This window comes from Xyrauchen texanus, chromosome 26, assembly GCF_025860055.1.
Source record: "Xyrauchen texanus isolate HMW12.3.18 chromosome 26, RBS_HiC_50CHRs, whole genome shotgun sequence".
In the NCBI taxonomy this organism is placed as follows: Eukaryota; Metazoa; Chordata; class Actinopteri; order Cypriniformes; family Catostomidae; genus Xyrauchen; species Xyrauchen texanus.
In genome coordinates, this window is record NC_068301.1 from 42051338 (window position 1) to 42071194 (window position 19857).

Below are 19857 nucleotides of genomic sequence, written 5' to 3' on the forward strand. Positions count from 1 at the left end.
ACAACGCACGCACGCGCGCGCGCACCCACACAGAGCGCGAGAGAGAGAGAGAGCGAGAGAAAGAGAGCGCGAGAGCGACTACTGGAAAATGGGATTGGAGGAAAACATTTGATTTAATTAGCACCATGTATAAAAACAATACATGTGCTGTAAAAATAGGGAACAAACGAACATAATTGCTCTCTCAACAACGAGGAGTCAGACAAGGTTGCCCATTGAGCCCTGATCTGGCTAGTTCATTTATATAAATGATATAAATTATTTAATAAAGCATTAAATAATTCGACTGCCCCCAGCCCAACCCTGACTGAATCAGAAATCAAATGTCTCCTCTTTGCAGATGATTTAGTCCTTCTGTCAAAAACAAAAGCTAAAGATTTTTAAAAATATATCCAGGTGTAGGGAAAATAAATACACATTTAGGACAGGAAACCAAGTCCTCCAACACACCCACGAATACACTTATCTAGGACTAAAACTAAGTTCAACAGGAAACTTCAATCAGGCTGTGAATGAACTGAAGGCAAAAGCAATGAGGGTCTTCTACATAATTAAAAATACAACTCAAAGTGAAATTCCAGTTAAAACCTGCATGGCTAAAAATCCTTAAAGCAATAATCAAACTAATTGCTCTGTATGGCAGCGAGATATGGGGACCCCTAATATCCCAAGATTTTACTAAATTGGAAAAAGAAGAAATTTAAACTCTGCATACACATTTGTAAAAGCATCCTAAAAGTGCAGAGCTGAATTAGGACAATACCCCTTACTAATCAGTATCCAAAAAAAGAGCTCTGATACAGCACGTAAAATGCAGTGATCTGAGCTCATACCAGGCTGAAGCCCAGCAGTGCCAGGAGCAGAACCTGCACAGGAGTGACAGACAGAGATAGCAGCCGTGAGAGCAGAGACTGTGTTCACTGTGCTCTCAGAGAGAGGTAAATATTAGGGAAAATACAAGGGAAAATATTAGCATGCTTTGTTGATTTCAAAAAAGCATTTGATTCTATTTGGCATCCATCCATCCATCAACCGCTTATCCTGTGTACAGGGTCGCGGGGGGCTGGAGCCTATCCCAGCTAACATTGGGCGAAAGGCGGGGGGCACCCTGGACAGGTCGCCAGTCCATCGCAGCATGTCTATTTGGCATGACGGACTATATTACAAATTATTACAAAGTGGTATAGGGGGTAAAGTTTATGACATCATCAAATCGAAGTATTCGGACAACAAATGTGCAATAAGAATTGGCAACTAACAAACAGAGTTCTTCACCCAGAAGAGAGGAGTGCGGCAGGGCTGTAGTCTGAGTCCAACACTGTTCAACATTTACATTAATGAATTTGCAGTGAAGTTGGAACAGTCTACAGCCCCTGGACTCACTCTGCAAGACAAGACATCAAGTTTTTGCTCAATGCAGATGACCTGGTGCTGCTGTCACCCACCCCACGGGGACTACAGACACATCTGGACCTACTGGAGAACTACTGCCAGAACTGGGCCCTAGCACTCAACCTGAAGAAGACAAACATTATGGTCTTTCAGAAAAAGCCCTGATATCAAGAACACAGATACCAGTTTTCTCTAGGCAGCATCATCCTGGAGCACATGATGCAGTATACTTACTTTGGCCTGAATATCACTGCATCAGGGAGTTTCAGTAAGGCAGTGAATGCACTAAAAGAAAAAGTTTGAAGAGCTCTCTATTCTATTAAGAAAAAGTTCTATAATATGCGCTACAAACCCAAGAAATGAACCCTGAAATAAGTCCCCTCAGTCAGCTGGTTCTGAGACTCACTAAACCAGTTAACACTACTAACACTAACCAGTCTCAGACCAGCACTGCTTTTCAACCAAACATCAGAATAAATCAGATCATCAAACAATCTAAAATCACCTATCTGGAACATGGGATCAAGAAACTAAAACACAAAAGCAAATTACAATTCTATCGGACTCTAAAATCACCAAATTTATATGGAACAATGACTGTCCAGCACAGTATGATGCTGAGCTCCATAGCATTCAAATTTGTACTAGACAAGAAAAGTATCAATTCGGCAACAGAACAGTTAACCAAAATATTTTATACAGTGGCCAGCAAAGCCCTGAGAAAAAGACAAATGTACAGAAGAAAGAAAGAAATCGTTAAAGCCGATTGGTTTGACAAAGATTGTCAAACATCAAGAAAGGAATTACGATCATTATCAAATGAAAAACAGAGACCCTGCAAACCAGCACACATGATCCACATATCACCAAACACTTAACATGTACAAGTCACTACTAAGAAGAAAAAGAGCTGAACATATGAAAGCTAAAGTCAACAAGATTGAGGAGGCTGTCAATGAAAACTACTTTTGGGATTTATGGAATAATTTAGATAAATCAAAAAAGTCAAATCCATTCCCATCTGTAACCCAAAACTCTGGACAGAACATTTCAGAAACCTCTATCCACAAAATGAACCTGTTACGAATGAGGTCGGAGTCAGACAAGGGATGAGGATCCAAATGCGGGTTTATTGATAAAAAGGAAACAAACAGGGATGTACAAACAAAACTACCACAATTGGCAAAATGAAAACAAAACACAGGAACTGGAAACACGGGAACACAGGCATGGGAGCGAGCATAAACTACGCACAACAACATTCAACGATAGACAAGGACTGAAACAAAAACCAGGATATATATACATGAACATAGAACTAAGGGGCCAATGAACAAACAGAACACGAAACAAGATAACAAGATGACAAACAGAAGCAAATGGCAAACTTAACGAGGGCAGGTGAAAACAATGACAGGAAGACTATGGAGGTACAAGGGTGACAAAAGTGAAAACTAAGGAATAACAAAAGTGACAAAATTACAAACAAAAGGGCAACAGTGAGACAAGACAGGGTAACCGTTACATAGCCCCCCCCCAAGGATCGGATACCAGACTATCAACAAAAACAAAAACGGGAAGAACAAATGACCAATGACTGGGGGCATAAAGGGGAGACAGGCAGTCCGGGGGGCAACGAGGGGCAGACAGGCAGTCCACGGGGGGCACAAGGGACACGGAGACAGACCAAGGAGGGCGAGAGGGCAGATAAGCAGTCTCTGGGGGTGTGTGCTGGGAACCAGGTCGGGTGGCCTGGGGAGCTTCCACCGGGTAGGGGCGGGTTTAGGTGGACTGGGAGATGGCCGTAGAGCAGGGGCCGGTTCGGGGGGCCTGGGAGGTGGCCACAGGACAGAGGCCGGTTTAGATGGCCCGGGAGCTGGCCACTTGGCAAGGACAGAGACTGGGTCAGGTAGCCTGGGAGGAGGCCACAGGATGGGAACAGGGTCAGGAGGCCCGGGAGGAGGCCACAGGATGGGAACAGGTCTAGGAGGCCTGGGAGGCAGCCTCAGGACAGGGACAGGTCCTGGAGGCGGAGCTGAGAGGGGCTCTGGAGACGAAGCTGTGGGAGGTTCTGGAGGCCCAGGAGGCGGAGCCAAGGGAGGAGGACCCATGGAAAGCTCAGGAGGCAGAGCTGAGGGAGGCTCTGGAGGCTCAGGAGGCAGAGCTGAGGGAGGCTCAGGAGGCGGAGCCAAGGGAGGCGGAGCTGAGGGAGGCTCTGGAGGCGGAGCCGTAGGAGGCTCAGGAGACGGAGCTGAGGAAGGCTCAGGGAGAAGAGCCGCAGGACGCTCTAGAGGCAGATCCCTAGTAGGCTCTGGAGTCTCTGGGAGCAGAGCCGTAGGAGGCGGAGCCGTAGGAGGCTCGGGGAGAAGAGCCGCAGGAGGCTCGGGAGGTGGAGCCGCAGGAGGCTCTGGAGGCGGAGCCGTAGGAGGCTCTGGGAGAAGAGCCCTAGGAGGCTCTGGGAGAAGAGCCCTAGGAGGCTCTGGAGGCGGAGCTGTAGGAGGCTCTGGAGGCGGAGCCGTGGGTGGCTCGAGAGACTTGAGGGGTGGAGCCCTGGGAGGCTCGAGAGGCAGAGCCCTAGAAGGCTTGAGAGGCTTGAGGGGCGGAGCCCTGGAAGGCTCGAGGGGCTTGAGGGGCGGAGCCCTGGAAGGCTTGAGGGGCGGAGCCCTGGAAGGCTCGAGGGGTTTGAGGGGCAGAGCCCTGGAAGGCCCGAGAGGCTTGAGGGGCGGAGCCCCGGCAGGCCTGAGAGGCGGAGCCCTGGAAGGCCCGAGAGGCTTGAGGGGCGGAGCCCCGGCAGGCTCGAGAGACTTGAGAGGCAGAGCCCTAGAAGGCTCGAGAGGCTTGAGAGGCGGAGCCCTGGGAAGCTCGGAGGGCGGAGCTCTGGAAAGCTCGGGAAGCTCAGAAGGCGGAGCTCTGGAAAGCTCGGAAGGCGGAGCTCTGGAAAGCTCGGGAGGAGGAGCCCTAGAAGACTCGAGAGACTTGAGAGGCGGAGCCCTGGAAGACTCGGGAGGCTTGAGAGGCGCTGGCTCTAGGACGGGCACGACCACTGGCGCTGGCTCTTGGGCGGTCCTGGCGCTGGCTCTTGGACGGTCACGGCCACTGGCGCTGGCTCTTGGACGGTCGAGGCTACAGGCGCTGGCTCAGGGACGGTCGAGGCGACAGGCGCTGGCTCAGGGACGTCTGAGGCAACAGGCGCTGGCTCAGGGACGTCTGAGGCGACAGGCGCTGGCTCAGGGACGTCTGAGGCGACAGGCGCTGGCTCACAGTGACAGGCGTGGGCGCAGGCTCGCTCACAGTGACAGGCGTGGGCGCAGGCTCGCTGACCGGGGCAGGCGTGGGCGCAGGCTCGCTGACCGGGGCAGGCGTGGGCGCAGGCTCGCTGACCGGGGCAGGCGTGGGCCGGAAGGCGGAAGCCCATCTTCTCTCCCTCCTCTTGGCAGACGAAGAGGGCCGCGCTGGCTCGTGGAAGGCGACTGACGTGAGGGTGACCTCGTTGACAGGTGGAGTTGGTGTTACAGGGGGCGCCGGGGGTGGCTGAAGAGGGTCCTTCTCAGCAACGTCCACCGCGAGCGGTGAGTCGCACACCAGTAGGGTCGCCACCAGGAAGTCGCGGAGGGTCCAGTCACGCGTCGCCTGTGGCAGCCGCTCCTTCAGTGCAGGGTGCAGATTGCCCCTGAAGAAGACCACCAGAGTGTAGTCCGGGAAATCCAAAATACTCGCCAGCTTAAGGAAGTCGTGGATGTGGTCCTCTATAGGGCGGTCTTCTTGCCTCAAGCAGAGCAGGTGGTAATTTGCTTGTTGAACCGCTGGATCCATGGTGGTCTATCGTTCTGTTACGAATGAGGTCGGAGTCAGACAAGGGATGAGGATCCAAATGCGGGTTTATTGATAAAAAGGAAACAAACAGGGATGAACAAACAAAACTACCACGATGGGCAAAATGAAAACAAAACACGAAAACACAGGAACTGGAAACACAGGCATGGGAGCAAGCATAAACTACGCACAACAACATTCAACAATAGACAAGGACTGAAACAAAAACCAGGATATATATACATGAACATAGAACTAAGGGGCCAATGAACAAACAGAACACTAAACAAGATAACAAGATGACAAACAGAAGCAAATGGCAAACTTAAAGAGGGCAGGTGAAAACAATGAACAGTGAACACGAGGGCTGACAGGAAGACTATGGAGGTACAAGGGTGACAAAAGTGAAAAATAAGGAATAACAAAAGTGACAAAATTACAAACAAAGGGCAACAGTGAGACAAGACAGGGTAACCTTTACAGAACCAAACCTCAGTAAAACATTTGACCTCCCAATGTAATAATCTGGAACACACAATAAAAGATCAATTAAACCATGTGGACACCCCCATATCTTTAAATGAACTGACTGAAAAGATCAAATCCCTCAAAAAAATTAAATCTTGTGGCTTGGATGGAATATATAATGAGATGCTGAAACACAGCAGCCCCAAACTGAAAGACGCTATTCTGAAATTATTCAATATCTTATTAAAATCAGGACACTTTCCTCAGAACTTGAAGAAAAATCAAATAACCCCAATTTTCAAACAAGGGGACAAGTACAACCTCAATAATTACAGGGGCATTACAGTCAGCAGCAACCTCGAGAAACTATTCTGCTGCATTATAAATAACAGATTAGTGAACTTCATTCAAGAACACAAGACACTAAATAAATGTTAGATTGGATTCATGCCTAAACAGAGAACAACTAATCACATCTTCACACTCCTCTCACTTATACAGAAATATGTTCAGCAAACAAAACAAGGCAAAATATTTGGCTGCTTCATTGCCTTTAAAAAGGCCTTCGATTCTGTTTGGCATAATGTACTCTCCCTGAAACTCATCCAGAGTGGCATAGGAGGAAAGACATATGATGTCATAAAAGACATGTACACAGACAATAAATGCTGTGTGAAGATTACTGACAAAAGAACCAATTATTTCAATCAGACCAAGGGAGTTCGTCAAGCCTGCAGATTCAGCCCAACTCTATTTAATATTTATATCAATGAATTGGCCACAACCCTTCAAAAGTCATCTTGCCCTGGACTGATATTAGATGGCAGAGAAATCAAATGCCTCATTTACGCTGATGACCTCCTGCTGCTGTCACCTAATGAAGAGGGACTACATCAAAGCCTCTCCATTTTAGAAACATATAGCAGTGATTGGGCCTTACCATTGAACATGGAGTAGTCCAAAATCATGATTTTTTTTTTAAATAAATCACATTATGAGCAATAAATATTTATTCACAATCGGGGGAACAATCCTTCATCATGTCAATCGCTATCATTATTTGGGTCTTACAATCTCTGCTTCAGGACAGTTTCATTTGGCAATAAAAGATCTGACTGACAAAGCCTGTAGGACATATTATAGTATAAGAAAATCATTATTTACATTTTACCCCCCCATTAAACTGTGGCTGAAAGTCTTCGACATGATCAAACCTATACTCCTATATGGTTGTAAAATCTGGGGACCCAAATATAAATTAAGAGAGAATTGAAATCCAGAAGAGAGAATCTAAATTCTGGTTCCTTTTGTCAGACACACCTCCTGATAACTACCATCACTGTGCCTTTACACACAGGATAGGACACCCAGAGAGTGACCCTATGCACTATTTAGTAGAAAAATATCAACTAAATTCATCCAACCAGTTCAGATTGGCAATATTGAAACAGACAGAAAGAATAACGCAGGAAGAATACATTCATGATTGGCAGCACAAAGTCACACAAGTACATAAATTAAACTACTTCCACAGAATCAAGACTGATTATAAATTGGCACCATATTTGATCCATATTAAAGATCATGGACAAAGAAAGCTACTGTCAAAAGTATCGTCTGAGTGGGCACAGTCTGTCTGTAGAAACAGGTCGACACAGACAGAACAGGAGACCCAGAGAGGACAGACTGTGTTCACACTGCACTGAAGGAGTTGTGGAGGATGAACTTCACTTCCTCACTCACTGCAGTAAATATGAGACCATTAGAAACACACACTTTACACAAATAGCTGATATTCTACCTGAATTCCAGGACATAAATGACTTAGACAAACTCTCGTATCTAATGGGAGAGAAAGTAGAGTGTGTTCAGCTGGCAGTGCAGTATGTGTCATCCTGAGAGAGACTGACCCCTCATCATATTACAGCTCTATTCAAACTAATATTTTAATATACTTTTTTCCCTCCCTTCCTCATTGCTCTCTGCATTTTACTTTGTCAATTGTATTTTATTTTCATTATTATTCATTTCTTGTATATATGTTTTGTTTTTGTTGTTATTATGTTTGTAATGTGTTTATTACTCAATGCTTTGGCAACATTGTACACTGTATACAGTCATGCCAATAAAGCACATTTCAATTGTAATTGAGAGAGACAGAGAGAGAGAGAGAGAGAGAGAGAGATTTGCTGAACAAAAACAAATCAGAAAAGAAAGCAAAAATTCATATTTGGACCATTGGGAAAATTAAAGTAAGAACCAAAGCAAATTGGAATTTTAGCGGGCCCTAAACAGAAAGTATAATCTAACAGAATATCTCCACACTGTAAGAGATCAGTCTGGCCATAGAAAAAGGCAGACACAGACAAACATGGCTTCTAAAGGAAGTACGAGTCTGTGCTCACTATGACACTGGTGAGGTCGGGACAGACACACTTTCTCCTTCACAGGTGAGAAAAAAATAATGTGACAAACTCTCAAACCTCATGCCACAGTTTTCCAGTTAAGCAGAAACAGATCAAATGCAGTAAAAAAGTAGAGAACAATTTAACATAAAAAATACATTTAATACATATAAATAACTTGGACAAAAAAAAAAAAAAAACAGGTTTACTTGAAAATTTTAATTGAGGCAATAGTTTTTATTTTTTGACACTCAATTTTCCAAGCATTAATGTTCCTCCTTGCATTTACCTTGAAGCATGGGAGGGAAAGTTATGCTACTCACCAACGGAGTGGAAGAACTGGATAAACCATCTCATTTAGGCACATTCTGAGCCGTCACAGTGACTATGCATTAAACAAAATTACTTTACATTTAACAATTAAATAAAATGGCATTGTTTTTATTTTAGTGGATTCATAAATTGAAAATTAATGATTGGGTGACAAACTCAAAATAAAGATCCTATTAGTTGTGTTCGTTGTCATTGAAGGATGTGTAACAATTTTTACCTTTTTAAAAACCTGATGCTGAAATCCAGAAAACTCTAAAAGGTTCAGTAACATTTCATTAACTGTAATGAACAGTTACATTAAGTACAACTTCTGTTGTAGTAAGAAGCTCAGCTATCCCTTTAAGATGCCTTGCATAATGTATTCAAAAGCAACTAGAACATTCATTGGGCATTTGAAGATAATCGGTTGATGTAGAAGTATTTGTTCCACAGTATCACAAGTGTAAAATGACATTCCATCTATTGAATGCAAAAATTATTCTGCAAATTTCTCATTTATCTTTTAGTTAAAGGTGCGGTATGTGATTTGCAAAACGGCCGGCAGATTTTGAAAATACACAACTCATAAGGTCCTACCTTCTCTCCTCCAACGCTGGCCCTGACTCCACCCATTCGAAAAACATGGACGCGCAATCATGCACGAGCGAAAACTCAGATGCGCGAGAGCGAGCCAGGCTAGCATAGGTTGGAGTTTCTGCATGACGTCACCATTTACCTGCTAAGACCGTCAACATGGCACAACATTCAGCGGTAAGTTGCACCAGATATTATTAACATTCAACAGTCACATAAATCATTAGTATTGTTAGAAAATTGATGTTTTTGAAATGTAAATATATATTGTATAAATATATATAAAATATATTGGACGTCCTGGTTGTCACCGAAGTTTATGGCTAAATATAGGGCTGACCGATATAACGTTATCAGATGAGATTGTTATGCGCATCTCGTCAGTAAAGCACATAACATAAAGTGCATTCATTGATTAGTAAATCGCCATCAGCTGCTTTCAGATGGAGCGGCGTATAGTACACAGAGCCGTAGTTCACTAACAAGCTGGGCCGTGATAATGAAGGGTAAATTGCCCAGCTTGTCAGTGATGAACTACAGCTCTGTGTAGTAAATGCCGCTCCATCTGAAAGCAGCTGATGACGAACGGGACACGCGCGCCAGGGTGGTGGGGGGAGGGGGGCATGGTACGACCGTTTGATTGACACATTTTCTGTCCAATGATTCTAGATGGTCTTGAAAATGATCGGCTGGAGTTTTTCGAGTCCTGCCCGTTCCACAGATGATTAAATTGCTTAATTTTCATTTCAGTGCTTTTAATTTACAGTCAGTAAGTGGGTTAGGAATAGGATTTCAAGTTATTTTGAAAAAATGGTCAAAAAAGAAAATCACATACCCCACCTTTAATGTGGCCTGGCAGTGTCAAGGATGCAGTTTTAATTCAAGCCAAGCATTGAGCATGGAGATTTATTTGCTCTGAAAAGAACTTTAAGAACTCCAGAAACAAAGAGCATTTTATTCAAACAAGTTATTCAGACAGGAACAGACCAAACAAACAAGTCCAAGGGAACTGGTCCAGCAAGAAGTGCAGAGGTGCCATGTTTGAGTGTTCATTCGTAGATCCAGTTTTGCGCACAGCTCTTGAAAGTCACCAGCTCTTCAGGCTTGAACCACAAATCAATCTCTTTATTGGCACTGTCCACAGAGTCACTACCATGAATGATGTTCCTGAAAACACAAAATAAAGTGATCTGACAATTGCCATAAAATTATGAAAACTTGCGCTTACAAATTCAACCAATTTTTTACATGCATGTCAGCAAGTTGCCAAAACAAATCTAAAACAGTTTAAAATGGTACCATGTAGGGATGTGCCATGGTAGGCAACAAATCAACTAGTCATCCAACAACAGACAAAAGTTGGGGTTGAATGCTAACACTAATATTTTAAGTGATAGTTTTAATGTGAGACGCAAATCTAAAATTAATTGAGAAGCATTTCTGCAAAATGATAGCCTACTGTGCTTTACAGTAAATAACATTCAGCACAGTAAAAACATCTGCAAGTAGTCTCATCTCTTTAATGCTTTAGTCTTTTTATGGACTGTAGATAAAGCAAAGTGCTGCATCAACAATACATACAAAGACTGCAATCAAATTAAATACTCTGCGAGTAGTATTCCCATATATGAGGTGCAGTGGAGAAATTAAAGTATTTTGTGGATTCTGTCTGACACTGCTTAAACAGTTGCAGAAGAAAAGAAAAACTGCAAAATTATCTTGCAACTCTGCTTTTGAATGCACAGAGAGGATCATCCTAAAGCACTTAGGCTACATTGAAGAGTGCTATTCTGCATTCAGGATGCACATAAATGGTTTTGTACTGCTCCGTTTAAGAGCCTATTTTTCTTACTAGTTGTTCAAAAAACAGACCGACTTGTCGATTATGAAAATAGGTCGTTTTTCAAATCTCTAGTACTATGACACTCACTGATCCAGAGTTTGATTGATACAAAGGCACAGGAACAAGTGTCATCTGTAGCGTAAATCCAATTGTATGCAACATTGAGAGTCATTGTGATTTACTTCTCTGAAGACAGACCACTATGAAAATAACAATAAATATTTACACAGCACAACAAAAGATCAACATAAAATTCAGAATTTTAAAAAGACTTAGGACTGCTGAAAAAAACAACAACTGATCAATCAATGTGCAAGTTAAATTAAGATCCACACCAAAAATATACAGGTTTAATAATTGTAAAAGCTTAAAATATTCATTTAAAATATCAGGACCAAGTTTAATATATTTTAATACAATTAAAATATACACAAGCTATTGAAGCTAGTTAACACTTGGAATGAGTAGCAGGATATGTGGTCGACCGCTATGGGTTTTTTAATGGCTGATGCGGGTATCCAGAGAGCAGGGTGGCCGATAGACCGATACAATGCAGACATAATCACACAATTTAATATATTAAAATAAACAAAATTGCTAAAAATAATAAACTCTTAATTAGCACTATAATAACTCAATTACACACAAATAAAAACATTGTATTTTAAAATGGTAGATAGCAGCTTCTTCAGATTTCTGTTTAGTCATCAAATTTTAGTAATTTATTTGCACAAGAAGTCATTTTATATATTAGGAAGGAAATAACAGTACACACAGTGGTCCATCAACCATGGATGGCATGTCCACGTTAGCAATCGCATTTACTCCAAAAATATCAAATAAAACCAATTGTACATATATAATGCTAACTGCATTAATTAATGTACATATAGTGCTTAACTTGGGCTGCATCCGAAAACATAGGCAGCCCAAGGCAATGACTTGCTACCTAATCAGTTAATGGCTTAACTGACAGCTGTTTTGAATGGATAGAAATCTTTAGGAAATGGGTCTCTGATCAGCAAGAATAGCCCCTTACTTTCATCTTACCTCCATATACAGCCTCCGCATGCAGCATTTTTCTGGTTTAGGACGCAGCCTAAATCGCAGAAATCAGTTTATTTTTTTTAAGTATTGGGCAAGTCCACATTTTTAAATGTAGCTGGTTTTGTCCTTTCCACCAGTGGCGGAGCTAGGGGGTGGCCAGGGGTGGCCGTGGCCACCATGGACCGTAGCCTGGCCACCCCACTCGCAATTGCCGTTTTAGTAAATGTTTTGGTAATTTATTGGCACAATTTAGTTCTTTAGAGCTGAAATCATCTCTGTACAAATGTACAAACTTAACATGTGCGTGCACACCAAGGTCGCCAAACCTCTCCGTCCCGGGTGTCATTGTATCCACTCAACCCCCGCCCCCACAGTCCGACGATATAAAATACATTTCTGTGCCACTACAGACTGATTGCTTGCCCTTGCCTGGTCACCCTTTTGAAAAACTCCTGGCTCCGCTCCTGCTTTCCACAGGTGAAAGATTTGGCTATTTGCGAATTAGGAAACATTCCCTGGAACAACTCAGAAACACCTTCATTTGATGCGTACGAGTGTTGCTGCACCTCTGCCTGCAGCGTCGCGTTCGAACCAAACGCTGCTCAAAGTCCGATCGATTTTCCTTCTGTAGTGGCTCCGCTGGAAGCGGTGGTCACTACAGCAGCAGTTGTGTTTGTGGTGGTAGTAGCTGAAGAGGTTATTTTGTCGGTCACGTCAAAGTAACTAGAGATAGTTAATTGCTGTCTGCCTTTTACAGCTGATTTGTGGCCATCGGACTGTATACGAGATTTAACGGATCCATGTTAAAAACCAACGGGCTGCAACCATGTCCTAAATTCTTTGTCTTCCAGCCACTTTTGACGGTATTTTCACTTAAATTTACGTTCTCTGTTCTAACTCCTCCAGGTCCCAGCCCGCCTCTGTCCAAACATCCGGCGTTACGGCAATTTTGCACCGGCCGGAGGCAATTACCAAACTGGTTACACGTGTTTATCACACCAATGAACATATTTTTGTGACAGCAAAACGAAGTTATTAATTATGAAGGTTATATTCAAAATAAATTGGTAATATTTTTCTAAACTATATATACATTTTTAATGCGTGTAGGAATAATATTGAATGCTTTTTAATGCCATTTAAGGCCTTAATTTAGGCAAAATCCATTTAATGAATTTTAATGCTTTTCTTTTTTTCCCAACTTTTTTTTTATTGAGTACATTTTTCATTTTCTTTTAACACCAGGTGACAAATGTATATAGTTAACAATAAACATTACAAAGTGGGACCTAAATGACACCTGATGATGTAAATGCCAGGGCCCGCTCCAACGCAACAGGGAGGTCAGTGTCTGGGGAAATGCCAAAAATGGCTGACAAAGGGCTGGGAGGATTATTGTGTCCGTAGGCTCTATACAAGCTGACAACTTTTTGGATTAACTTTTTTGACACCTTAGGGCAGGACCAGAACATATGCGTATGATTGGCAGGGGACTGGTTACACCTGCTACAGGTATCTCGGACAATAGGGTATATTTTAGACAATTTTGCATTTGTGTAATGAACTCTATGAAGGATCTTACACTCGATTAGACCATGACAGGCGCATATAGAAGAATGAACCATAGCCTGAGCACGGCCCCACTGTTCGTCCATAAAAGCCATGTTCAATTCGCCCTCCCACGCGGCTTTTGAAAGGGCACCAGGGTCTGCAGAGGTTGATCCTAGTGACTCGTACAATACAGAAATACATTTTCTATGATTGGGATCTATCGCCAAGACGGAGTCAGTCAGGGTTTCGGGGGGGCTGTTTGGAAAGTGGGGAAATGTTTTCTTAACAAAATCTCTAATCTGAAAAAAGCGGAAAAGGTGCGATTTTGGCAAGTTGTGAAGAGAAGAGAGCTCTGTGAAGGATGCAAATATGCCATCCTTGTATAGATTCTTAACACAAATGATACCATTACTATGCCAGGCCCTGAATGCCAAATCTGACCTTGAGGGGGTAAAGACATGATTTTGGAGCAGTGGTGTCAAGATGGAGGGACCCTGTAAACCTGAGCACTTCCTAATCTGACTCCAGATCTCAAGCGATAGGGATACGATCGGGCACGAGCCTGCAGATCCTGAGGGCAAAGGGAGTTGGGAGCATATGACCGACCGCAACGGGAGGCGTGCACTTGATCGCTCCAAATGTACCCAGGAAGGAGGTGAGGCATCCCCACCCATCCAGTATAAACGTTTTTGCATGTTAGCTGCCCAATAGTATCGTCTAAAGTTGGGAAGTGCCAGGCCCCCCCTCGCACTTAGGGGACTGTAAGATCGTTTTGCAGATCCTGGCAGGTTTGCCGCCCCACAGAAATTTAGATATCACTGTATCCAGCTTGTCCAAAAAAGATTTGGAAATGAACACTGGGATGTGCTGGAACAGATAAAGGAATTTGGGGAGGATAACCATCTTAATCAAATTTGCCCGGCCTACGAGGGAGAGTGGTAGGACTGCCCATCGGTCGAAGTCACTTACAGTTTTTGCAACCAGAGGTAAGAAATTTTTGCGGAACAAGTCAGACACGGCCGTTGTAATATGAACCCCCAAGTAGCTAAATCCGTCGTTACTCCACTTAAATGCCGATAACGAGCGTGGGAGCTGCTTAGCCAGAGAATTTATCGCCAAGAGCTCACTTTTCTGGTAGTTGAGCTTATATCCGGAGTATGTACCGAACCGTTCCAAAACATTCAAAATGACAGGGAGTGAGGTGACAGGGTTAGAGATATACAGGAGAAGGTCATCCGCGTATAGTGAAACTTTATGAGTTACGCCAAATCGTGTGATGCCCTTGAAGCCTTCCTCCGCACAGAGCCAAATGGCCAGAGGTTCTATCGCTATGGTGAATAGGAGTGGAGACAGGGGACAGCCCTGTGTAGTGCCTCTCCGAAGTGAAAAAGGGGGTGATAGCGCGTCATTAGTTTGAACCGATGCCGTCGGGGATGAGTATAATAATCTGACCCATAGAATAAAATTCCCACCCTGACCGATCCTATCCATCGCCTCATACAGATATCCCCACTCGACCCTGTCGAATGCCTTTTCGGCATCGAGGGACACCACGATTTCCGGGATACCATTATTTGATGAGTGAATGATGTCGAGTAGCCGTCTAGTGTTATGGAAAGACTGTCGGCCCGGCATAAACCCTGTCTGATCTAGCGAAATAATGGAGGGCATTAACCGTTGAAGACGGAGTGCCAGAACCTTTGCGAGAATTTTGAGGTCTACGTTGAGAAGTGAGATTGGCCGGTAGCTGCCGCAGAGCAGGGGGTCTTTCCCTTTCTTAGGAATTAGGGAGATGGTGGCTTTAGATAGGGTATCCAGAAGGCGACGCTGATGAAAAGCCTCGTTGTACATATCTTTTAGGACTGGCGCGAGAAGAGTGGAAAATTTTTTATAGTACTCTACAGTGAAGCCATCCTGTCCCGGGGATTTACCGCTCTGTAGGGAATTAATGGCTCTCTGAATCTCAGCGGTGGTTATAAGGGCACCTAGGTCGTTCACTGATTCTGCGTCTATTTGGGGGAAAATCATATCATTAGGTGTCTCGTCCGCAATGGGGGGGCACCCAGAGGTATATAGGTCAGCGTAAAATTCAGCAAATATTTTATTAATGGTGACAGGATCAGTGTGCAACACGCCTGAGTTGGCTCTAATGGCAGGAATAAGCCGTGAGGTTGCCTGATGGGCCAGAAGTTTCCCCGCTTTATCCCCCGACTCAAAAAAAACGCTGTCTAGATTTGAGCAAACGGAGCCTGGCTTTGTTATTAGATAAGAGATCAATGTCTGTCTGGAGTCTAAGACGCTCTCTGTAAAGGGTAGGGTCCGGGTTAACCGCATATTCGTCATCAATGTTCTTAATTTTCTGTAACAGGTATAATTTAATGCTTTTCAATGCCCTGCTTGAAGTTGCATTTACGTGCTTGTGCAGCTCAATATCCTGACAGTTTTAATGGCTTGGATCACCTATTGGATTGTCATGATTTGTGAATGAGAGGGAACCTTTTTTTTTTATCCCCTCGTGCTGGTGCAGTTACAGGGTGGCTGAGAAAAAGTCTCCGCATCTTATCAAGTGGCTTAAATGAGCGCTCGATGGGAAGAAAACGCTAGATTTTCCTGAGGTTTGTGAATGACATCTTTTTAAACACAATATCTGCATATTTGCAGACTGTATGTAATAAAAGTTTTATAAATATTTGTATTTTATCATTAGAAAAGTTACAAAGAACTGTTGAGGAGATGGAGAACAAAACTGGCGAGCAATTTAACATTGACCTCAAACGTGTCTGCCTGATAGGCAGACAGTTTAAATGACACTGTGGGGTTCTCAACGCTTTTAAGAGCAGTTCACATGCACTGTAAAATCAAAGTACTGCAAGACTGAAGCCTTCCCTCAATTCCAAACATTAGTTAACACTACAAGTTATTAAACAAATCTACACTGTATAACAGAAAATGCAGAACCTTGTAAACTACAATCTGTAAACTTAAATTACAAAATAAAAGCTCCAGGTGAAGGTGAAAACTGTATGAAGTTCAAGATACTATGGTGAATATGAAAACCAGCATTAATGTATAAATGCACAATTAATCAAATTAAAACAGTGATATGTTCTAGAGCAGTGGTTCCAAACCCTGTTCCTGGAAGCCCCCCAACACTGCACATTTTGTTTATATCCCTCTTCTGACACACCCAATTCAAGTCATAGTCTCTACTTAAGAGCTGAGTTGAATCAGGTGTTTGATTAGGGAGATATCCAAAATGTGTAGTGTAGGGGGGCCTCCATTAACAGGTTAGGGAATCACTGTCCGATAACTGCTAACTGAGATCTGTGAGTTTCTACAGTAAGTGACTGCGAGAAGCCGCTGTTTTTACACTAACATCACTTGTCTGTTGATGACAAAGAACAGAGCACTTTATTCACTGTGAAACATGTAGCACATGCAGACTAATATATATATATATATATATATATATATATATATATATATATATATATATTTAAACCATAGACTTTTACGGTTTAATAAGTACATTAGCCCATATAACAAAATGCTAAAAGCTTTATTTGAAAAAATAAATACAAATAAAAATGCAACAGAAATATTACCTCTGTATAGTAAAAAATTTTAAGTTCAATAATTCAATAACTACATTATATTTAAGCAATTTCTCAAACAAGTGTTTCATCACTGCATTCATTAATACTGTAATGCTATACTGTGCAGCACGGTACATGACCAAATAATAATAAAATTAAAATTAATTTTTAATTAGAAAAGTCTTTAATAAAAAATAAATTAGATGATAGATAAGGAGCAATGGTATGCTGAAAAGTACATTTTTGTTTTTCATTTTATTCAAGCTACAAATGAATTGATTCAAGTTTATTTTTTATTTTTTGGATGAAATGGAAATGTAAATTCAACTTTAAACGCAGAATTCAGAGAAAATAAAACAGAAAACATAGAATTTGGGAAGAAATAAAACTGATTTCATAGGGGCCTACAAATGCTTTCCTAAAACAGAGTCAAAAGGCTATAAAACCACTTACCTGCCCACTTCAATACAGAAATCTCCCCTAATTGTTCCAGGTTTAGAGTCAGCAGGATTGGTCTCTCCAAGCATAACCCTTCCAGTCTTTACAACATTCAGACCCTCCCAAACCTAACAATTCAGAGAACATATAAAAGGGCCCTACAGATGTTTGTAAACAAGCAAAATATTTGGTTTAAAATTAGTTCATTAACAGCACTTACCATAGCAAGAACTGGTCCAGAGTTCATGTACTTTACAAGCCCTGGGAAGAAAGGTCGGTCCTTCAGATCAATGTAATGCTGTTTCAACAAGTCCTCAGATGCCTGTGATGTAACAACAGCGAGAAACTGTTGGTTTATATTTTCCTAACCAAAAGGATCTACTCCAAAGAATCAAAAGAATGAACTGCACAGATGATCAAGTTTCACATTTGTGTTGGAATTACAGCATATTATCAGCACTGTTCCATTTGCACACTATTTTACATGTCTTTAATCTCTCCACTGCAACTCATATACGGGAATACTACTTGCAGAGTATTTAAAAGTTTCCAGGTAACAGTGCTAAAACACTTCACAGTAAATAATGCAAGGTCTGGAAGTTCTCTAAATGCACACAAGTTCTATACATTTTCAGATGAAATATGCTATTCCCCTCCACTCCTGTTAAGTCTTAAGAAGTTAACAAACCTGAAGAAACTTCATAGCCATCAGTCTGAATCCCTTCTGTTCAAAACGCTTGATGATCTCACCAATGAGCCCTCTCTGGACCCCATCAGGTTTAATAGCAATGAAAGTGCGCTCGGTTTTAGCAGCCATAGCTCTGAAAATAATAATAGGTATGAATTTTAGAGCATAAAGACACATTGAAACGATGTAAAAAAGCATAATACAAATAAATCGGACTTAACCATTGAGTAACTAAATGTAATCGAATAAGATAACATCAAAAGTGACAATCTTCGTTGTCAACGATGCGGTTTTTTTTTTGTTGCGTGATTTACACTTAATTCAAGTTCACAGTCTGATGGTGGCCATTTTAGTGCCACGTGCTCGTTCATGCACGCTACTACTTTCAGAAGTTTTTCTGAAAGAACGATATCATTCACGCTGGATCAGAGAGTCAATCCGCGTCGTTCGTGTTCGCTCATCGTTTGATTACAATTGAGGCGTGTATGAATTATACACACATCGTATATTATGCGACATTGTCAACGACACTAACGAAGGGAACAAAGTCTTAAATTCCATGAATAAAAGTAGAGGTTGATACGCTCATAAATGGATATACATTTAGAATATCAGAAGACTATTTCAAATGTAGAATTAGTAATATAACTATTTACACAGTGTGTAACACACCTTAATGCAGATGAAATGTATCGATTGTGTGAAACAATCTGGATCTTAGACGACGAAAGGAAAATAAGACAGAGGAGACGAGTTTCTGGAAGACCGGATAGCTTTTTATGTGAGGACACGTGGTGTACAGATGACATAACGCGTTATTGCGTCGTCTTCTTCTTCTGTTATTTTATGGCGGTTGGCGATCCACCTTAAATGGCGCATTCCTGCCACCTGCTGGATTGGAGTGTGGAGCGTTAAACGGTTGGAAAGTTCAAATAAAAAAAACTTATACTTGTCTTATATTCTATTGATCAATCTTGTTTTTTTTTTTTAAAGAAATTAAATAATTCTTGATACATTCTTGATTGCTTTGGGCCATTTCCTAACAAAACCTCAAGTGACACATCATTTACTTAAAGCTCGATTTAGATGGAATCTTGCTCTTTCATATGCATCAGATTTTATAATTACATGTTCTACTGATTCTTCTAGACCACATTTACCATTCTCATGTTTCCCTATTCTGTACAAACACTTATTTAATGCACAATGTCCAATACGCATTCTAGAAATTAAAACATCCTCTTTCCTGTTTCCAAATTTACTTGAATGTGATGCAAGTGTCTACCTTTAATTCCACTGTCCCACTCTTTCTGCCATATCTTTCTTATTTCACTCGCTATAAATCCTTTAAATTCTATTTTACTTAATGACACTTTTATGTCAATTTGTGAATGTTTCAAAGCCTGTTTAGCCAGATGGTCTGCCTCCTCGTTTCCTTTTACACCCACATGTGATGGTACCCAAAAAAGTTTCAATAAGTCCAGATTGTCTTAATATAAATAGACTCTGCATCACTTCATATATCAAATCTTGTCTTGCTACCGATATTCCACTTGATAAGCTACTGATAGCTGAAAGTGAATCTGTGCATATCATTGACCTTGTAGGTTGTATTTCTTCTAGCCATTGAAGTAGGACTATTGCTATTAATTCTGAACTAAATACAGAAAAATGATCAGAGATTCTCTTTGAAATTTTAACTAAGAGGTA

The 19857-nt window shown here is 41.9% G+C and overlaps 1 protein-coding gene across 1 annotated transcript; it reads right to left on the minus strand.

The window, feature by feature from the left end:
• Nucleotides 1-9919: 9919 nt before the first annotated feature.
• LOC127619496 (nucleoside diphosphate kinase A 2) lies at nt 9920-18967 on the minus strand. The gene is made up of 5 exons (XM_052092336.1): nt 18820-18967; nt 18148-18280; nt 17680-17781; nt 17475-17587; nt 9920-10151 (listed from the first exon to the last, which is right to left on the minus strand). Exons 1-5 carry the CDS (start codon nt 18954-18956, stop codon nt 10034-10036), a joined length of 603 nt encoding a protein of 200 aa, XP_051948296.1. The 5' UTR covers nt 18957-18967; the 3' UTR covers nt 9920-10033.
• Between the last annotated feature and the right edge of the window lie 890 nt (nt 18968-19857).